Source organism: Mixophyes fleayi, chromosome 11 (assembly GCF_038048845.1).
Source record: "Mixophyes fleayi isolate aMixFle1 chromosome 11, aMixFle1.hap1, whole genome shotgun sequence".
Taxonomy (NCBI): domain Eukaryota; kingdom Metazoa; phylum Chordata; class Amphibia; order Anura; family Limnodynastidae; genus Mixophyes; species Mixophyes fleayi.
The window spans coordinates 29,576,801-29,598,142 of NC_134412.1; the positions used below are offsets into that span (position 1 = coordinate 29,576,801).

Below are 21,342 nucleotides of genomic sequence, written 5' to 3' on the forward strand. Positions count from 1 at the left end.
ATTTGCCTGACATCATTCCATGGTTGACCATGATTTTTATAGAGATGTTCACTGACGCCCGTGTTCTGGTTTTGGTTTTGGATCTGGATTAACTTCGTGTTTAGGTTTTTGTTTTGGCAAAACAGCCCTTGCGTGTTTGGTTTTGGATCCCGATTTTTTTCTAAAATCCCAATTTTTTTTTTTTTGCTAAAATCACATATTTTTGCTTTTTTCCCCCCTACATTATTATTAACCTTAATAACACTATTTTCAAGTCATTTGCAGTCAAGTTTGACCACCTCACAGGTCACAATATTATTTTCATACACTTTCAAACAAAGACTGCAGATTTAGAAGACCAAGCCTGCCACACGTATTATTTGTATTTCAGCAGTGACCATTAGTAATGGAGCAATGGAGCTTTCCTCTTTTTGTGTTACCTATATAACACAGTACAATGTGACTGCAGATTTACACCAAGACTGCCAGACCTAGTATTTGTATTTCAGCAATGACAATTAGCAATGGAGCTCTCCTCTTTGTGTGTTATCTATATAACACAGTACATTATGTGACTGCAGATTTAGAAGACTAAGTCTGCCAGACCTATTAATTCTATTTCAGCAATGACAATTAGCAATGGAGCAATGGAGCTCTCCTCTTTGTGTGTTATCTATATAACACAGTACAATGTGACTGCAGATTTGAACCAAGACTGCCAGACCTAGTATTTGTATTTCAGCAATGACAATTAGCAGTGGAGCAATGGAGCTCTCCTCTTTGTGTGTTATCTATATAACACAGTACATTATGTGACTGCAGATTTTGAAGACCAAGTCTGCCAGACCTATTAATTCTATTTCAGCAATGACAATTAGCAATGGAGCACTGGAGCTCTCCTGAATGTCAATGGTGACTTTGAAGAACACTGCTACCCCTCTTCTTTCTTTTCTACCTATGATGCTGCCCAACTGCTCTACAGACTGCCAAGAACTGAGCTACCCCTTCTGTGTCCCTCTGTGAAATGGCGCTGGATCGCCGTGGAGAGCGGTACTTATAGAATCCAAAACTCGCGAGATCCGAGATCCAACGACGTAACAATGACGTCTTACCTTGTTTTCAATTCTGAGGGCGTCCGAAAGTACCGAGCTGGCTCAGCTCGGTACTCGGATCTGCTAAGTTCAGGTGTGTTCGGTTCTTGGGGAACCGAGCCTGAGATTTTTAAGACATTTATAAAATCAAACGATGCGATGTGCTCTGGTATGATAAAACATGATTGTGAGAGTGTACATACTAACATAATGTTGTTTTATCATGTGATCGGCATGATAATTGGATGAAAATCCTGTAGTGTATACTTAGCTTTAGTTTAAATAAAAAGAACCATGGAACCCTGCGATTCTCAACCTTGTATATAGTTACAACCGTAGTAGTACAGTTACCAATGGTTTCTACTTTAATAGTTATAAATACCGTAAAGCATACTTGGGTATGTTAGCATGTCATTTCCTGTTAGACCCTTTTCTCAGTTCTCCTGCTATCCTATATATTACCTCTGGGTGGTACTGCTTGGGCCATTTCATGTTCTCCAAACCAAGTTCCTGTTACATCTGAGGACAGGGGCGGATTGGCCATTACCTTTACCGGGAAGCTCCCCGGGAGGCCGCTGGCCTAACGAGGCCACCTTCTATTTTTTTTATTTTTTTGGGGGTCACCCGGTGCGGTCGGAAGGAGGGCAACAATCCCAAAATTGGTGGTCAGTGGTAAGCACCAGGCAGCTTCACGCATCGCGAGGCTGCCTGGTGCTGCAGCACTGTGGGTCCTTCAGCACTGTGCACCGATCAGACAGGAAGCAGGAAGTATTCACTTCCTGTCTGTCTGATCATGTGTGCGGAGCAACGCTGCAGAGCGCGCCAGCCCTGATACTTCAGGTACGTGAGAGGGGGCTACATCTGGGAAAACTATATGTGAGGGGGCTACATATGGAAAAACTATATGTAAGGGGGCTTATCTTGGAAAACTATATGTGAGGAGGCCATATCTGGGAAAACTATATGTGTGGGGGCTATATCTGTGAAAACTATATGTGAGGGGACTATATCTGGGAAAACTATATGTAAGGGGGTTGCATCTAGAAAAACTATATGTGAGGGGGCTACAGCTTTTTTCCTGCATTGCTTTAGAAATGACCCACTGTGTATTAAGTCATCATATCTAGGTTTTCCTAAATGTTTCCCCAACCAAATTCCAAGTTCTAAATCCCGCCTACTTTTGTGTTGGCCCCACCTACATTTAAGTTGGCCCCGCCCACACGAGGCCACTTCAATAATTTTTTCCAGGGCCACTTTAAGTTTCCAATCCGCCCCTGTCTGAGGATATTGCTCAGCAGTCCTTGGTACTGTGTTGGTCCTAAACATGACCTTACTTACTAAATTAAGTCCTATTATATGAGTATCAGTGAAGCAAATGTGACAGTGCACTCTGTATTTTAACAATATATTTTTTTTAACAAATATTTGAAACCAAACTGTCGAGAACCGTTGTTTCAGACAAGAAAAATAAGTCTGAGAAGAACAAATACATTTAATTTGTATTTAGGCTTTGTCATTAAATGTGTGCACTTTGTGTATAGAAAGATATTTAATATTCTCATACTTTGCAAAATGTTAATTTTCCGGGGTAAATCCCCCAAAGAAAATTAACTGCCGCTTTCATATATGACCTCTGTGCTGCAGCTTCAATAACAATCTCTATTCTGCAGCTTCAAAGGGTTTTTGTTTTAATACCTAAGGGTTCATCTTCTGAATTCTGTTCCAATTTTCTAAAAAACACTGTAAACCTCAGTGAATGGTAACATACCCATTGTAGCTGGAGATCACAACATTGAAGTATACACCTGTATCCAGCTCATGTTCAGCTATTAAGGTCACACTGAAAATTAATGTGGGAATTTTTTTAGGGAATTCGCTAGCAAAGAAGTCATACCACGCAGTGTTTATTTATAATGCAAACAGCCACATAACGCTTTAGAAAAAAGCAAAGTTTGCTATTTGATTTTTTACTGCACTATGTAATGTAATTCTCTGTCCCTTATTACTAAATATTTCCTCAACGCTTACTTGAAATTTAGCATACACAATGTAAAATGATCCCTGTTTATTTATTTTGTTAAAGAGCGTCAGAACCTGACTTTTGATTTGAACACCTACTTAGTTTGGTATATTATCGCCTCTTCTGACATGAGTAATGGTTGCTTCTCCAAAAGGAACAGACTGGAAAAGTTTGAACACAAAGGGGTAGTTTACTAAAAGTTCTAAAAAGGGGAAGTGTTGTCCATAGCAACAACCAGGTACAAAACAACCAATCAGAATCTAGCTATCATCTATCTAGTACATTCTATAACAGGGGTCGGCAACCGCCAGCACACGGTCCAGACATGGCACGCTGTGCGGTGTAATCTGACACGCCTGAGCTGCTTTCAGTAAAACTGAAGACGGACTAAATGGATCTGCTGCGCATGCGCAGATCCTCCCAGGTTGCGTTTCGGAACTGAAGATGCGTGTGCCGACGAGGTCAGTCGAACATACAGATGGCTACAAATATTTGAAACTGAACTGGGAGAACAACTATGTAGTATAACATGAATTGCGTGCACTTATGTGTGACATGATATGAATTGGGGCACTTATGTGTGGCAATGTGAATTGGGGGGCACTAGAGTGGCATAGTATGAACTGGGGGCAATACTATGTGGCATAATAAGAATTGGAGGCACAACTATGTGGCATAATGAGTTGCGTGCACTTATGTGTGGCAATGTGAATTGGGGGCACTACTGTGGCATAGTATTAAATTGTTCATGTGTACTATTATGCCACTAAATGAGAATTTTCAAGAATATTTCCATCTTTAAATAATATCTATACGTGATAACATCCATAATAAAGCTAACATTGTACAATAAATATGTCTTTGTTTTTCTTTTATTGTTATGCCTAGAAATACTATTTGTAGAAGCTTCGGGGATTCGCATTAGCGATTTTCTAGCTTTGTATATTTTCAAAATACAGTTCTAGTGAGGGAAGAGCAACCTGCAATAATATCACATGTGCACCGATTGTTGTAAGCTACAGTCCACATAGTCGATTGCATACATGCATACAGTAGTAAATAGCTGCAGAGAAGGTAACACAAAATTGGCTTTTAAATGGGAGACACTCATATCCATGTCTTTTACCCAATAGAACTTAACTATACAAGCGTATGAGAAATGAAGGTATTTGTGATTAAACGGACTGTTAGGGTAACAAATAAGAAGCATACCTGATAAGTGAGAACAATAGCTTGTACTAAGCTACAGAATTTAAAGCAGTTTTCTCCTGCTATACAGGGAGTCCCACCCCCACCAATACTGTAATGCAGTGAGAGGTCCAGCAGCACAGACTTTAGGGGGGTAGAGAGCTCTCACAGCTACTGGAGTGCCTGTGTAGTAAACATTGTATTGGCTGTGGCATTTGCCTATTCAGCAGATGCATCTACATAGCTGTAACAAGTTGTCTGTACCATCACTGTCAAGTTTTTATCTCTCTGCTGTCAGGACTGGGCACAGTAGGATGGAGCCATCAAAGAAACACATAGGGATGGGAGAGTACCCTAACCATGAGACACATGGAGAGCAGGGGCATACGCAGGATTTGTAGAGGGGGGTTACCACACCATGCCGCCAGTGGGCGTGGCCAGCACGGATGGGGGCGTGGCTATAATTTTAGACAGTGCTTGGCTGCTCTCCAACTCTTCCTATCCCTATAATATACATGGGCAATGCTGCGTGCACTACTGTTAGGTGCACGCAGCTCTCCCTTTTCAAGCAGAGCCGTGTGAAGCGGGAGCAGGTTCCAGCCACCTCAATTATACAGTGCCTAGGCATAGAGGGGGGTTTCCAGGCACTAGGACCCCCCCCCCCCCTTGGTTTGCCTATGGAGAGGGGGTCCTAACATAGAGGATGTCTAATGACGACTACAGACATTATTTAAAGTGGTCATGTTTAGCCATACTTGCCCACTTGATTTCACTTCCCCCATTGCACTGCTCGTGGGGGGGTTGTCAAAATAAATGATTCACCGTGAATTACATTGTTGAGTCCCACCGCCCCGTCCACTTCATCAGGACGCGGGAGGGTAGGCTGGTATATGTTTAGCTAATAGTATTAATACTGCTATTATCAGTATCTCTGGCTCCCTCTCCTCCTCCCCATCCTACTCATAAAGCTCCCTTTTTCCTGTTTTTGATTTTTGAGACTTGTTTTGTTAGAGTTTTCATGATTAATGATAGTAAGATTCTTTTCTTTTTTCAGTGATTCAAGGGATCATATAGAATTCAATTCTTAAATACATATCACGAAAGAAATAGCTAAGATCCTAATGTTACGTTCTGCTCCGCTATGTGATGTTCCTACATTTGTTCCCATTGTTATACCTACTAGTTATATTGTATCCATCAAGGTTAATATACCATTTTTAATCACTTACGTTCATATGTCATTTATGTGTTATTTTCTTTTGTATGAAAGATTCAACATAATTGATTTTCAAAAAATAAAAAAGTGGTCATGTATATAGAATACATAAACTTGCAAATGTTACAAGATTGCTATTCATGCTGCATGAACATGGACCATCTGATGCCATTCTCAAGGCAAAGACTCAGCATGTTCTCCGGAACGATTAGACTATAGTGGTTCAATTTGCTGATTGTTTCTAACAATGCACATTTCTTGTGTCTTCGCAGGTTTGGTTAAACTAGGCATTCACTGCATCACAGGACAGAAAGTGGCAATAAAGATTGTAAACCGAGAAAAGCTTTCCGAGTCTGTCTTAATGAAGGTAGGTGCACTCAGGCCCTACACTTATAGTCGTTACATATTACATGTGAATGTGGTTATAATAAGTGATACTAAGAGGGCTGTGTCAAGGAGCGGATTTTTCGGGACAGTAAAATATGGGAATTCATTAAAATATGCTAATTGTATTGCTGTAAAGTGTGGAAATAAATGTTGCCATGTTATTAGATTTAATAGTGATTAATGTGACAATATTTGCCTTCTATAGTGTACTCCACCTGTATGCAAATGTTTGTGATTTATGTAGCTAGATGTGCTTTGTTCTGCTTTATTGAATTGGATTGGATAAACTGAGCTTTCCTGCACGGCATTAAGCATTGGCTGCATTCACATAAGCACTACAGTGTCTTTTAACCATAGGTAGCTGTGGCAGACAATCCCTTTAACTACTTCCCGATCATGTGGTATATAAATGGTAGCACAAGCTTCAATGGAGTTGGAGCTGCCGTTTATAAACACAAGATAAGTATGGTGGTGGTTTGGGGGACCCTCTTAGCAAGCGCTGAGAGTAGGCAGTCAGTGCCCCAGTTGTTGCTCACAGACTCCTTGCCCTAAGGATTTGCCCTTCTGCTCCACAGGAGGTTTCTGACCTCCCTGAGCTCGCCTTAGGACACCTGCATTACGGTTTGACAGGTGAGTCAAACTCCCCACCTGCCACTGTCCTCAGGTCTGTCATGGAATGCCTCCATGGTGAAAAAAAACCCCTCTAATACTAAAATGTATACCTTTATTTTTAGGTACTATAACTGCTTCAAACCTTGTATAAAGTACACAAATTTGATATCCCTATACTCAGGAGAACTAACCAGTTAAGTTGAAATACATTTTTGTGGATTTGCACTAATTGCCTAAATGGAAAAGTGCATTGTTTCCTATTTTAGTCATGTCTCCCTATATAAAGTAAGATCAAATAAAATAACACAAAAGGGGGTAAATTTATTAAGCTGCGAATTTCCGGCAGGTTGGAAAAGTGGAGATGTTGTGTATAGCAACCGATCAGCTTCTAGCTGTCATTTTGTAGAATGTACTACATAAATGATAGCTAGAATCTGATTGGTTGCTATAGGCAACATCTCCACTTTTAGAACCCGCTGGAAGCTTGCAGCTTGATACATTTACCCCTAGGTCATTTAAACCAGTGTTTGTTTATTTGTAATTATAAAGCTTTAATAATCACAATACCAAACACGTTCCCTACACTTAACTTCCCACGGTATCCCACCATCTAGCAAATCCAGTGTTGAGCTCCCTGCCCACACCAAACAAGCCTCTTGGTAACTGTTATCTGACTTTCTCTCACAGCCACATTACTCTCTTTGGTGGGAGCCAGAATTATAGGAGTCGCTTTAGCATCTCTTCAGTAACAAACTGGACAAAAATTTTGTTCCCAATGTCTCTGCTTTTTCCATCCTTTCTTCAGCATATCCAGAATTCCTCTTGAATGTCTTCTGCACAATTCAAAGAGCCTACACCCTGTAGAAGCTTGTGGGACCAAAATTGCAAACAGCAAATCGGGCATAAGTATGTCCCATTCTTTTCTTTCTTGTGCCACTTATTTCCTCAACAGTTGTTTCAAGGTGTGGTTAAACTGCTCCACAAGCCCATCAGTTTGAGGATAACATACTGAGGTGTAGCATTTTTACAGCTAATATCTGACACAAACGGTGGTAGTCAACTTAACGATGCTGACTTCCCCGACATTGATTAGAACGACGTTGCAAATCTGAACACTCATACCCCGACATGAAAGAACTTACCATTACACAGATGCAGTTATTTCATGACCCGATGTCTTGCCAACTGTTGAAAATTATGTCCCTTCAAAGAGCGACTCCTCTTAAAGCGCCAATACACGGACACGGTGTTAGGCTGCCGGTTTGATAACTAACTTGCAGAACAGATGACCGAGGTCTTCACCTTTAGAAGCCGCCTTTCCAGTGGAGATTAATGTTCTCACAGGTACTCGCATTTTAAGTACTTCTTGTAACAGTTCCCACAAGAAATTAGAACAAGGTTTGAAAGAGGTCTTCACCTATGGCAAACCACATTTCCCATAAAAAGTGATATTCTTACAGTTAATCAGATGCTCCCAGGACAGAGTAGTCATCTTAGGTATTCGGTAGAGTTTATCTTAATATCCCATCGTTCCCGGGTACCTGAGACTGGAAGTAACTGATAGCAGTCCAGTAGTACACCTTGCGATATACAAAGATAAATCAGAGAGTAATGCAAATGGCTGAGGACAGGCATTAAGATGGGATAACTGAAGACAAGCCAGACGTCAGGGCAGGCAGCAGTCACGGAAGTCCAGAAACAAAGCCAACAGTCTAAGGCCGGCAGCAGACAGAGAATATCCAAAAGTCATGCAAGAGGTAATCAGTAAGTAATGTGTTCAACAAAAACAACAGGCTGCACGAAAGGCAGGGCACAAACACTATAACCGTCAGGGAGGCTAAGCCTATCCTGCTATTTAACGTTAAGAGGGCCTATTAGAACGCTCCATAAAGAATGAGCCCACCCGCAGTTAATTGATATTTGCAATCATGTGACTGATAATCCCCAAACAGTGTGTCCTGGCTGCCTGGCATCCAGATGGGTTGGAAGAGGCAGTAACAAGTGGTCAGTAGCAGGGAGTAGTGTATTGTCTTCTAGAAACACCCTGGAGTCAGTTTGAGTAGCGTGCCAGCTCGTAGCACTTCCTTCATCTTTTCTGAGTAAAAGGAAAGTTGAAAACCGCTTTCTGAAGAATCCCACTGCAAACACCATGTGTAAAACAGCTTTTCAGTAACTGCTCTAACGAGGACTTCTTTGAATAAAGTTATTTTTTTTTTATTTTTTTTTTTCACAGCCGTCAAGCTCCACATTGCCTACACCTAGCTTCTTACTGTATCCCTTTCTGTATGTAAGCCAGCTAGTCTGGTGTCGACCGCACTGCCCAAAACCTCCTTTTAAACTTTAAATCTTCACACATCTCTAACCAAGCTTAACCCATACTTGTCTACTTTTATTTATTCGCGTTCGAGAGATCCCAGAGGGGAGGTAAGAACGAGTCTAGAGGGAGCATGGTGCTGTGAGTCTCGTCTTAATGTCGCCACCCCTGTGATGCAATTACGGCATTTTGCTGCAGGGGGAGGGGCAAAATGACAAGACTCGCTTCATGGAGGCCCCCACCCTGCCCACTTATCTAGGATGTGGGCAGGATGCGGGAGAACGGTCTGCTCTCCCGGGAGTCCAGAAGACCTACCCAAAATTCAGGAGTCTCCCGTACATTCTGAGAGAGAGGGCAAGTATTATATAACCATGCATTTTACAGCACAATCTACTTTATTCCACTTTAACGGGATCCTCGCACTACTACTTTGTGCTATTGGAAGACCATGTGGCTTTTACTGTTTACCTCTTAGTTTGTTGTTTACTGTTTCTCTCCATTTCCCAACATCAAGATACAACCCCTGTTGCACATAGCCATTTCCTTACTAACATATGAGTGGACTGGTCACTCCTCGTACATATACAAGATCAGCTTACTTACCTCCTGAAATAATCTGTGCTACTGTGAGCATTCCTATTATCTGATTGGCTGGTTGTTTTATCACTGCCCACTTAAAAACCAAATAAACAAGGAAGAGCAAGAGATAAAGATTGAATACAATAAAGTGCTTAAATCCTAGCCATATGCATATTAAAAATCAGTCTGTTCATGAAAACCCTCAGGTCATTAGATAGTTAAGAAAACCGCATGTGGCCCAGGGTCGTTACCCTCGATATAGCTTTTTTTTATTGCCAAATATTTAATACAAATATTGGCAAATTTAATGGCACACTACAATTTTTCCAGACATAAAAATATCTAGAGCAAAACTAATTTCAGGAATTGTAAGAGGTCCACATTCCTACATTATCGCATTAATTGATGTGATACCGCTCTTGTATTTTGGTAGTGTCAGAAAGGTGTATAATATTTTATGACCTCGTTGTTTCCTTATCATCAGGTTAACATTTGCCCTCTATTTTACTGATTGTTGGTGGAATCTACTAAAGCAATGACATCACCCTCATACTTAAGTCCTTTGGATAGATCATATTTGCCTACTTTCAGGCAGTGACGTCCAGGAGATCCCGGGCAGGGGGCGTGACTAGAGGGCAGGATGGACGTGTCTAGAGGGTGGGAGGGGCGGGGCACTGTCAATAGCATCATTTTGGTCCCTCCCCCAGCGAAGAAAATGCCGTTTTGTCACGGGGTGCTGGGCCAAAAGTATGCGATTCAGCACGAATTGCATTATTTTGGCCAAGGACTTGCGGGATGCAGGAGACTTGCCTGCTCTCCCGGGAGTCCGGGAGAACGACCCGGATTTCGGGAGTCTCCCGGACATTCCGGGAGAGTTGGCAAGTATGGGATAGATCACGAACTCGTTGTTATGCAATTCCCAGCTGAAATTGTCCATGTTTCAGAGTGAATTCATTCAGTGAAAAAATCATCTAGCATATTAGTGAAAGTGGTTATGCTGTTTTTTTTTACAAATTAGTCACTACTATATTACACAAGGCTATTTTATGGTAAATATAACCTACAGGTCAGCTCTGTTCACTTGATAGATAATAGATAATATATAGATAATAATTTAAGAGTCATTAAGGGCCGTAAAAAATGCTCTTTTTATTTGTACTCCTGCTTCCCAGTCTTTGGATTCCTGTAAAAGGGCGATGTGTCTACATTTGCAGGTTTGCAGATACTCAAAAAAATACATTGGATAGAAGCAGTACGAATGTCAGATCAAAGTCCAAACTATTTCTACTTGAGGACGATCTCTTTTATTAAATTAGACATTTCAGTTTTTCTCCTAAAATACTGCTCGGTTATTTATGTTTTGCATTAATGATGAGAATGATGGAATATTGAGACTGTCTTTGATACATGTCACTTTTGTTCAATTTTGTCACATTAGTCAAAGTTTGCCTACAAATGCGCTTTTCAGCAAAAGTGTAACTCATCTGGAGACTTCAAGTCCAGAATTCAAGTCACAGCATGCTCTGTAGCCTCCCTTTTGGCTAGAACAATAGGTCAGTTTTGTTAAAACTGTTTTTTTTTTCAAAGAACATCTAACAATGGGCATTGCAAAGAAATCCTTTTTATGGTTTATGTCTGAATTCTAAAATGATGGTGGACAGGGGTCAGCATGGGCACTTTGATTGTGTCTGCTGATATACATCCCCATTCACAGCAAGCTGTGATGCACTGTGTGTTTTGACACCTTTCTATCATAACCAGCATTAACATTTTTAGCAATATGTGCTTCAGTAGCTCCTCTGTGGGATTGGACCAGACGGGCTAACCTTCAGTCCCCACATGCATCAATGAGCTTTGGGTGCCCATGACACTGTTGCCGGTTCACTGGCTGTCCTTCCTTGGACCACTTTTCGGTAGTTGGTAATCATTGCATACTGGGAACACCTCACAGGGCCTGCTTTTGAAGATGCTCTGATCCAGTTGTCTAGTCATCAAAATTTGGCCTTTGTCTGAGTTGCTCAGATCCTTACACTTGCCCGTTTGCACATCAACTTCAAGAACTGACTGTTCACTTGGTGCATAATATACCCACCGCTTGGCAGGTGCTATTGTACCGATACAATCAATGTTATTCGCTTCACTTGTCAGTGGTTTTAGTGTTGTGGATGACGTGTGTGTGTGTGTGTGTGTGTGTGTATGTATGTGTGTGTGTGTGTGTGTATGTATATATATATATATATATATATATATATATATTTATTTTATATATGAAAATATATACTGTTCATTTATAACTGGTGGCATTACTATTCTGCATCAATATGACCTGTGGTAGAGCATGAGAGTGTAGTATTATTGTATGTATTATGGCTCATATATTGTAGGCTTTTCCTAGTGAACCTACGAATAAAAAGGCAAAACAAAGTGACCACTATCAGAATATTACTTTTTGTTGTATTTAATTTTCCTTTTATTCTGACCTCTGTGCTTCAATCCCATTCCTGCAGGTGGAGAGGGAGATTGCTATCCTGAAGCTGATTGAACATCCCCACGTTCTCAAGCTGCACGATGTCTATGAGAATAAGAAATATTTGTAGGTATTTACAGACATTCCCTTGCTCCCCCCGGCCTGCAGAGCTTTGGGCATGTCTATTCCTTGGCATGAGAAGCGCATGCATTGTTACTGCTTTAGTCGCTGCTGAGCCTTGCTTAGTAATCTGGATGTTATGTAAATTACAAGCATCTTGCTTTTAATGCCTTGCTGGGTCACAAAGACATATGATAACCGCTTGTTCTCCTTTTGTAAGACTTAAATGAAATATTCAGATGTATTTTAGAGTAAACTGGTTTGCCAGAATTGGTGCTTGCTCAACATGTTCCTTTATGTTGCTAAACTTCTGTAGATGAATACATTGCTGAGAGGTAATTGGGGGTGCGAGAATTAAATCCTAGTAGGAAAAATAGCTTTAGTTTATCTGATCTTTGAAAAAATATGACCATATTTATTGCATTGTGAATGAAAATGAACTTTCTCTGACATTTCTCTGTACAATATGTCATATATGTATTTTGTGGCTAATCGTGGTTTTGTTATTATAATCAACAGTAAATGTAATTTGTTTCATACCGAAACTAAATGCATTGACCTTCTTTCACCAGCATCTAACAGTTCCTCTTTTTCCAAGTCCCCCATTTATCTTTTATGCCGTACTCCACAAAAAAAGATATGCTTGTCCTTCTATTTTAGATTTGTTTGCAGAACTGTGAAGAAGCAGGTCTAAGACTTGCCCTCAACCAGGGGCAGGCTGGGCTGGGGGCCAGGCCGGTTCCCATAGTGGGCTAGCTTGGGCTGGGTCACTGGGCCACTTGCTGTTTTTCCTTTAAACTGTTCCTAATTAGGCTGCTGATTCGAGCATTGCCCCCGGGCTTACATTTGCCAGCCTTCCCCTGCCCTCAACTGTGTCAGTTTCTAGACATTTCTGAAGATGTAAAGACGCAGTGCAGGAAGATATATTATGCAGCGAGGAAATGAGATTCCTGTACCCATTCCTTAGCGGCTTCACCAGGCAAACAAATGTAAACAGAGAGGGGAGAGGAGCTTTAAGTTACAGTTCGTTATAGAGTTTATCTAACTAGCAAGACATGACCGGTAAAGAATAATATGAGGCTGGCACTCCAGAAAAATAAGAAGCTTAATGCATTCAATGTCTTGAAAAAGGGCCCTGACTGGGGCACAGTGTGGATGCATAAACTAAAACGTATTCAAGTCCTCTTGCAAAATAGCACAGCTTGGAATTCTTGCTTGATAATTAAAGAAAACTTTAATCCAACATTTTGATTCACTGGACCTCATTTAGAGTCGGACACAAAGTCCGTTTAAGAAGTGTAGGAGTGGGAGTGTGCCGCAGCTTGGTAGGGTATTACGAGTGGCAAGCAACCCCAGTCGTGTCCCACTCGTAATACACTATCGAGCTGCGAGCAGTTCCTGCAGCTAGCTAACCGCTTGCACCACCTAATTCCTGCCGCACAGCTTTAGCCCTGTTTTGACGTGTGTTGCGTCTGCGCCTCACTGCGAATAGGATGTATTTACATGGTCACGCCTTCACAATTCCGCGTTCATCCCATTCTCTCGTAGTGAATCGCAAGCTGTCGCAAGTGTTAATCGCGTCCAAGATGCAGGCGGATTTAGTGCTTGCTGCACATGCGTGATAGTGTTTTTTTGTTGGATGCGCCTAAAACGGACTTTGCGTCCGACTCTAAATGAGGTCCACTAGGACCATTTATCGCTATCTCTCGCGTGATCTCGTGAGAAGTGCCGGTACTGCACCATATACCAGTCTACATCAACCGCTGTGTATGCAGGTGCACTCTTTAAGCTCTGAGACCCGATTTCTACATAATTAAAGACAGATATATGGTAAACTCTGCAGTAATATTAACTCTATAATAGACCAACTAAAATAAACATGAGGTTCTTTATGCACAGTTTGAACAGATTGTGGATGCCCATCTACCACATTAAGGTCACCTCATTCAGACGGGTACCTACACTAACAATTTACAATTTTATAACATGGGACTTACCCATAATTGCCTACTTTCGGAAACTTGTTTCCGGGAGAGGGCCGTGACTGGAGGGCGGGAGGGGGCGGGGAGCGGCCAAACGAGGCATTTTGGCCCCGCCCCCATGAAAAAAAACCAACATTTTCGTCGTGGGGGCGATACGCGTCATTTTGGTACGCAGTAGCGGGATGCGAGAGATTTGTCAGCTCTCCCGGGAGTCCGTGAGACCGATCCAAATTTTGTGAGTCTCCCGGACATTCCGGGACAGTTGGCAAGTATGACTTACCTTATTGAGTGCCTCTAAACTACAAGGAGTATTGGTAGGAGCCTGCCCGCTTTGATTAAAATCACTTTTGGATGGATGGATGGAGTGCTGGGCCAGAAAGAAGACAGTCACCACCTTCAAAATATACAAAATTTAAAGCGGGGATGGTCCGCACACCCTAATTTCAAAATATATTAAAGGTGCTGTGACTAAATCCTCCCTTAACACTATATATATATATATATATATATATATATATATGTATGTATAGATATATATAATATACACACACACAATTTATTATATGTGCAGTACTGCTAGATTGATAACTGATGCAGTAAGTCAAGGAGTATATGATTTCAGGTCCTTTCTGCATTTAGGGTTAATGTAGCTTCTATTCTGTCATAGGCATTTTTAGTGTCTACTCACATTTTGCCTATTGCATTTTGGCTGGGTTGCTTTCAGATGGCGCACTGCAACATATTAAGGGCTTTGGGCATGGTCATTTAAGGACATGGAAATGACTGTGTTACAAGTTGTGAGCATGAAAACAGAGCACGGATATTCTGTGTACCAAAAAGTATGATGCATATTGAAGCTTAGGGCATTGTGATACATCTAGATGTAAGTAAATCTCATGTCATACTGAGGGCGCATATCAGTTTTTAATTCCATTCTTTAATGGGAGTAATTTATGTTTAGTCTTAACTTGGGTTCTGCTCACAACATTATTAGATTGCATTGTTCTTTATCTTGTCTTTTCGATACATCAAATGTCAGATGTTCTCTTTTTGTACTGTTGCAATGTGAATAGAAAACACAATGCAGCTTTATTAGTGAGCAAGTACAAATATCATTTTGTACTGAAACCAACACAGTAGCCAGTGATTTATATAACAGTTTAGATTATCACAGGGGAACTTTTAACCATCGCTGCTATAAGATTTTAATTTTGTGCCTTTTTCAGCATTAGTTTTGCACTTGGAGACATTAAATGCAATCAATCTTATATTACGTGATATAATGCTCTCCGATGTTCAGTAGTATATGAGTCAACGTGTTAAAGACGCATTACCTCCTAAGTGGCAGGACATTAAAGTTTGCCATTTTAAAATGGCTGAGAAGAGGTTTGTGAATGGGAGAATCGATCAAACACTGCAATCTCTGTGAAAAAGGGTACGTTCTGCAGCTCAAGTGAATGGCGCCTGGGTAGGGTGATTTTTCACCCTACCTGGATGTGTAGCTTTCATAAACTGGTTATTTGAAGAAAAACTCAGGAGTTCATTCTTAACAGCAAATGCAACAATTTACTGCATAAATAGATGCACACCTGCATTCTTTGTTGTCACGGTCCTTTGGAACAAAAGCTTTGCGCAACATTTTATCATCATCATCATTTATTTATATAGTGCCACTAATTCCGCAGCGCTGTACAGAGAACTCATTCACATCAGTCCTTGCCCCATTGGGACTTACAGTCTAAATTCTCTAACATACACACAGACAGAGAGAGACTAGTGTCAATTTTATAGCAACCAATTAACCTATTAGTATGTTTTTGGAATGTGGGAGGAAACCGGAGTACCCGGAGGAAACCCACGTAAACACAGGGAGAACATAGAAACTCCACACAGATAAGGCCATGGTCGGGAATTGAACTTATGACCCCAGTGCTGTGAGGCAGAAGTGCTAACCACTAAGCCAACATGCTATTGTGATATAGATATCTCTAGCATTTTTAACTAATCCTGCCTTTTATTTGTCAGTTCTATCTGTGCCCATGCTGGACTGAAATGATGATTTTGCATGTTAGTTTAATATACTGTCTACTATTATAATTGCATCACCCCTTTAATTAATTTTATTTTTAAAATATTTTTTCTTGTACTGCTTGTTTCATTCTCAATTTTTGTATATCTTACAACAGCAGGACTATTTTTTCTACGTTAAATTTACTATTTAGTCTTTCATTACATTGGAGTAACTGAGCATTTTAATTTTCTTCCGTTACAAAATGTACAAAAGACATCATAAACACTGGCCAATTACCACAGCTCTGAAGTAGTGGTAACATTGTGAGCGTAAAACTGGCACTGTGGATTCCTGCTAAAACAAGAACAACTTCCATGTACAATGCCTATACCACCCCTTCCAGTTCTTTAGGATATTCCATGCCACAGAATGATATCTCATTTTTGCATTTGAGTGCAAAACCAGCCAAATTATTACATATATTCCAAATTCCATATGGAACACCAAGCTCCTTCTATGTCTGGCCAAATGGGCCCACCACCTTCGGCTAAAATGTTTTCATTCTGCAATCAAAGCCATGTTCTTATGCTAATCTCTGAGTTTCTGAAACAAGAAACTTGAAAATAAGTCACAAAGCAGGCAGAAAAAGTTTTAGCAGCTGGAATTGTAGGTTGTAGCATTTTTCCGTGTTTGTGAATGACTCCGCTAAACTTGATGATATTATTCCTTTCATTTATACCAAAAGAGATGCATTGTTCCTTAACCTTTAAATACAGGTAGCTGGGGAATCTGAGATCACCCCAGAAACACACATATATAAAAGAACCAGCCAGTTCTTTCAACTGAGAACTATACACTCACAGCATTTCTAAGATGGTTTTCAAGTAGGCCTCTACTCTGGGCGACAGGTACTCACCTGCTGCAGGATAAAAACAAGTGAGTACCTTTGACCTGCCCCAATATTCTGATGCTCCCCTCACTCTCTAGTCTATGCAATTTCTCCTTACCTCACTCTGTGAGTATATAAGTGCTGATACCTGGAACTGCCTGAAAGAGCTCAATGTGTCTCTGGCAAACCGAGGTAGAACACCTAGAGCTTAAAATTACAGAGTTTGCTTCCTTATACAGTGAGCTTTTTGTTCCCCAGGAGGAAATGCATCAGAAAAATTGGTAAATAAAATTGCTGACATGGAGGACAGTACCAGGCAAATCTATATTGGATTCAGCGGTCTCTCTGAAGTAAAAGGGATGACTCAGAGGACCACATAAAATTTGGTGATCCATCTGATGCATTCACTGTCTAGGCCTTCGACCGTGGCTGATCCTCGGGAAGGATTTTTTTTTTTTTTTTAAAGCAACAAACATGTTTTCAGAGTGACAAAGGCATAAACAGAAGAAGAGGGCCTCTTGCAGATCATATTGGTTTACACAATGCTCCCAAGCCGAGAATTCGACATGGCTACCAGGGTCCTGAGAGATTTACACATTTCATAGAGATGGGGATTCCCAGTAAAATTAATAATCAACAAAAATGGCAGGAATGTCTTCACCAGACCAAGCTATACTCCTTTTAAAACAATTTAATATTTACGCACAGCATGATGTCACAAGCTGTCTGCTTTAGCAGCATCACCAGAGTGACAGAGAGTTGGATCCAGCTCAACTGGGCTGGCGAGTCTTCCTGTGCCGAAGGACAACACAAGTTGTTGAGTGTGGGATAGAAGAGGGCCTTGTGTTGCAGTCCTCACAAGGATTCTACTATCCCACTCCCATCTCCAGGACTATGCCAGGGCTGCTCCCTAGCTGTGGAACGATCATCCACGTTCCATCAAGTTAGCCTCTACTCTCAAAAGCTTCAAACGTGCCCTTAAGACTCATTTCTTTATTCAGTCCTCCTCCTAACTCCCTTGTCCCGGCTTTCTCCCAAGTCAGTACCACTCTATTTGTGTCTCCCCCTTTCCTTTAGGATGTAAGCTCTCACGAGCAGGGCCCTCGTTCCTTGTGTTCTCCTTCTATATTCCATCACCCTCTGTACCTCTTGGCCTGCTTCCCTAGCCCTGTTTTCTTAAGCTTTGGCTACTTCTCGCTGATTACTACCATCACTCTCACTCACAGTCCCAGAAATATTTTGATCTGCATTACCATGTTACCTGTATTTTATTTGTATTTATTTATTTTATTTTATATTCGTTTAGTATGTCTGATCTTTGTATTTTGTTCTTTATGTATCATGCTGTGTCATTGATCACTGTTTTCTGTGTATATCATGTACAGTGCTACGGACCCTTTGTGGCGCCTTATACATTAAAGATAATAATAATCCCTGTATAACTATTACCAGCTTATCTTTTATTTCTGTATTATGCTGTCTCCATTAGAGAGGTTGCTGACATATATTTTTTACAGGTAATAGTCCCCTTAACACCTCACCTTCTATATATTGGGGAACCTTTAAAGCTGTAATCAAAGTATTGGTTTCTCAAAATTGAATGATTGACTAAAATTTCCCTTCCCTCCACAAAAGTAGCTCAAATGCTTAAGAGATCACTAAAATTCCCTTAATTTGACACATATAGAGAGCTATCTTGAACATGAAACAAATATTCTACACAATAAACTAGATCAAATACTGACTTCTAAAGTCAGACATCAGCTAACTCACTCCTGCATTCAAGTTTTGTAAAGGTCTAAAGGTTTCAAGTAGACTAACTCAAGCAATATTGCAAATGTCTTTGCACAATATTATAAATGTCTTTGCAAAGCACTATGCTAGGTTAACTGCTACAACATTATAGGTGGTAGTTCGGCCAGTGACCATGAACATCAAAGTGTCACTTCAATTATGGCTCCCAATACGTCCCAGATTTTCCAAAGACACTGCTATTTTTGTTTGTTTTTTAGTACATTTTTCCCAATAGAAATTGCAGTCTGCTTATTTTCTCATTATTCAGACTCCTGATACACCCAGAAGAATCGGATACATCTTTATTGCTATATCAGGCTTCCAGATATAAGGGGTGGATCCGATAGCCCAAGTCAACTTAAGGTCACAAGGATGTCCCCCTTTTTTTCTTTCAAAATTACAAGAGCCCTAATAAAGTGAATAATAATTAATTGTCCAATCTAGATGTTTAAAGGGAAAATAAATACGTTTATTTAATAAAATATACGTTTAAGATTGAATTGCGCAGTTCAGCCAACATGTTAGCTTGGAGATTTCAGGACCTAAATCTCTGACCATAGCAGTAAGAAAGGAGTTTTTATACGATTTGAAAAATGGGATCAGTTCACAAATATACACACATTTTTACAATGTTATATAACAATTCCAAAACAAAGTTAATTATAATATGGAATAAGTTCTCTCTCTCTCTGGGCGGATGGAGTGGTGTCTTTGTTTTCACCCCACAGGCAATGTTGACATCTTGCTTTTTTGGTCAATTAATACAGGTAAATCTTAAATAGAAATATTACAATTAGTGAAGACCTATTTAGTCTTAAGTTAATAAGGATTTAACAACAGGTATGGTAGTGACCGTATCCAAGACTCTAAGGGGGGGAATTCAATTGACCTGGATTTTTAACATTTTAACGAGGTTTTCACTCATTTTAGAGCGGGTTAACTTTACCCGCTATTCAATAAAAAAATTTAACGCACGGTTTTTATTGCACAAACGGTCCTATTGCAGACAAGTAGAAGATCCATTGAAAGTATAGGGAGGGAGAATCGTTAAAAGCTAAGCAATTGTTTTTTAACACGGCGCGGTAAACTGTCAAATGTCCAGTTTTATCTCGCACCTCTCATGGCTGTGCAAAAAATTAAAAGCATAAGAAAACTATTTGAAATCATGTAATAATGTAAAAAAAAAAAGATAAATTATGTTTATCAGTAATGCATAACATGAAAAAGGTTATTTTCTTTTACAAAAAGCATGTAAAAAAAGAATTCATAAAAATAAACACACTAATCACTAATTAATATATTTATGTTATATGTACTAATATGTATGTACTCTAATGTGTTTTGTCATGGTATAGATGATTGTAAAAAAAATAGGGAAAAAAAAAGTACTGTATGTAGATATTACAAAATAGAAAGGTTGCGTAATGCAATACAAATGTATGCCAATGCATTTTTTTTTATTATAGATGACCGCGTTACACCCTCCCCTTCACCCCCCAAAAAATTTGCAATCACCAATGATTAATGTGTGGGGGCTGACTTACCTGTTTTAGAATTAAATTGCACGATTTTTTACGTGGCGGTAGCTAAAAACGGTTGCTATAGTCAAAATCTCCACTTTTTCAAACCCGCAGCTTGATAAATTTACCCCTAAGCTTTTTACTTATTTCATATCTTATTAATATTAAGATATTGCACAGAGATTCTGGTCTATCTGAGCCTCCCATAATCATTGTAAACAATTTTATTATTATTATTATTAATATTTATTTATAAGGCGCCACAAGGCATCCGCAGCGCCGTACAGAGACAAACAAAATTACAATACAATGGGAGACAGCACAGTACAGTAAACACAGCAACTCAGTAAGCTCAATGCACAGCTAGAGAGGGCGGGGAAGGGGGAGGGAGGATCCGCAAATGACGGGGCCCAAGAAGGAGGGCGCGGAAGACAGGGAGACCCCCAGGGGGGAGGAGGGAGCGAGAGTGGACGTGGGGTGGAGGACCCTCGAGGAGGAGGGCTAAGTAGCTGGAGAGCAGAGTTAGAAGTGGTGGAAACAGGAGGAGAGATGGCCCTGCTCAGAGGAGCGTACAATCTAAGGGGAGGGGTGGACAGACAGAGAGACGCAGGGGAGAGAGGGAGAGTAGGGGGACGGAGGCAGAAGATAAGGTAGGAAGTTAAGTGGGAGACAGAAAGGCTTTAAGAAAAAGGTGGGTTTTTAGGGCCCGTTTGAAACTGGACAGATTAGGGGAAGTTCTGATGGAGGGAGGGAGCTTGTTCCAGTGGAGGGGGGCAGCGCGGGCGAAGTCTTGGATACGTGCGTGGGAGGAGGTTATAAGGGGGGAAGAGAGGCGACGGTCAGAGGCAGAACGGAGAGGGTGGGATGGAGCATGAATAGAGAGGAGGGTGGAGATGTAGGGCGCAGTGGAGTTGGCGAGGGCCTTGTAGGTGAGTGTGAGGAGCTTAAAGAGGATTCTGAAGGGGAATGGGAGCCAGTGTAGGGCTAGGTAGAGGGGGGAGACAAAAGAGGAGCAGCGAGAGAGGAAAATAAGCCTAGCTGCAGCGTTAAGGACGGAACGAAGGGGATCGAGATGAGGGTGGGGGATGCTTTGAATGCTTTTGAACAATGCTTTGAACTTTACTGCTCACACCTGGGTGTTAGTTGAATATGGAAATCTATTGGACAGTATTG

General features: G+C 40.7%; 1 protein-coding gene across 5 annotated transcripts in view; it reads left to right on the forward strand.

The window, feature by feature from the left end:
* The window catches only part of LOC142107342 (serine/threonine-protein kinase BRSK2-like), a 210,361-nt gene that overhangs the window by 86,003 nt on the left and 103,016 nt on the right, over positions 1 to 21,342 (forward strand). For 4 of the 5 annotated variants that reach the window (XM_075190721.1, XM_075190722.1, XM_075190724.1 and 1 more), the window contains exons 2-3: positions 5,767 to 5,861; positions 11,894 to 11,979. In XM_075190721.1, the coding sequence (XP_075046822.1) occupies positions 5,767 to 5,861; positions 11,894 to 11,979 (181 nt within the window). Of the gene's footprint in view, positions 1 to 5,766; positions 5,862 to 11,893; positions 11,984 to 21,342 lie in introns of those variants that run through there. The other variant, XM_075190723.1, reaches the window with a different exon arrangement.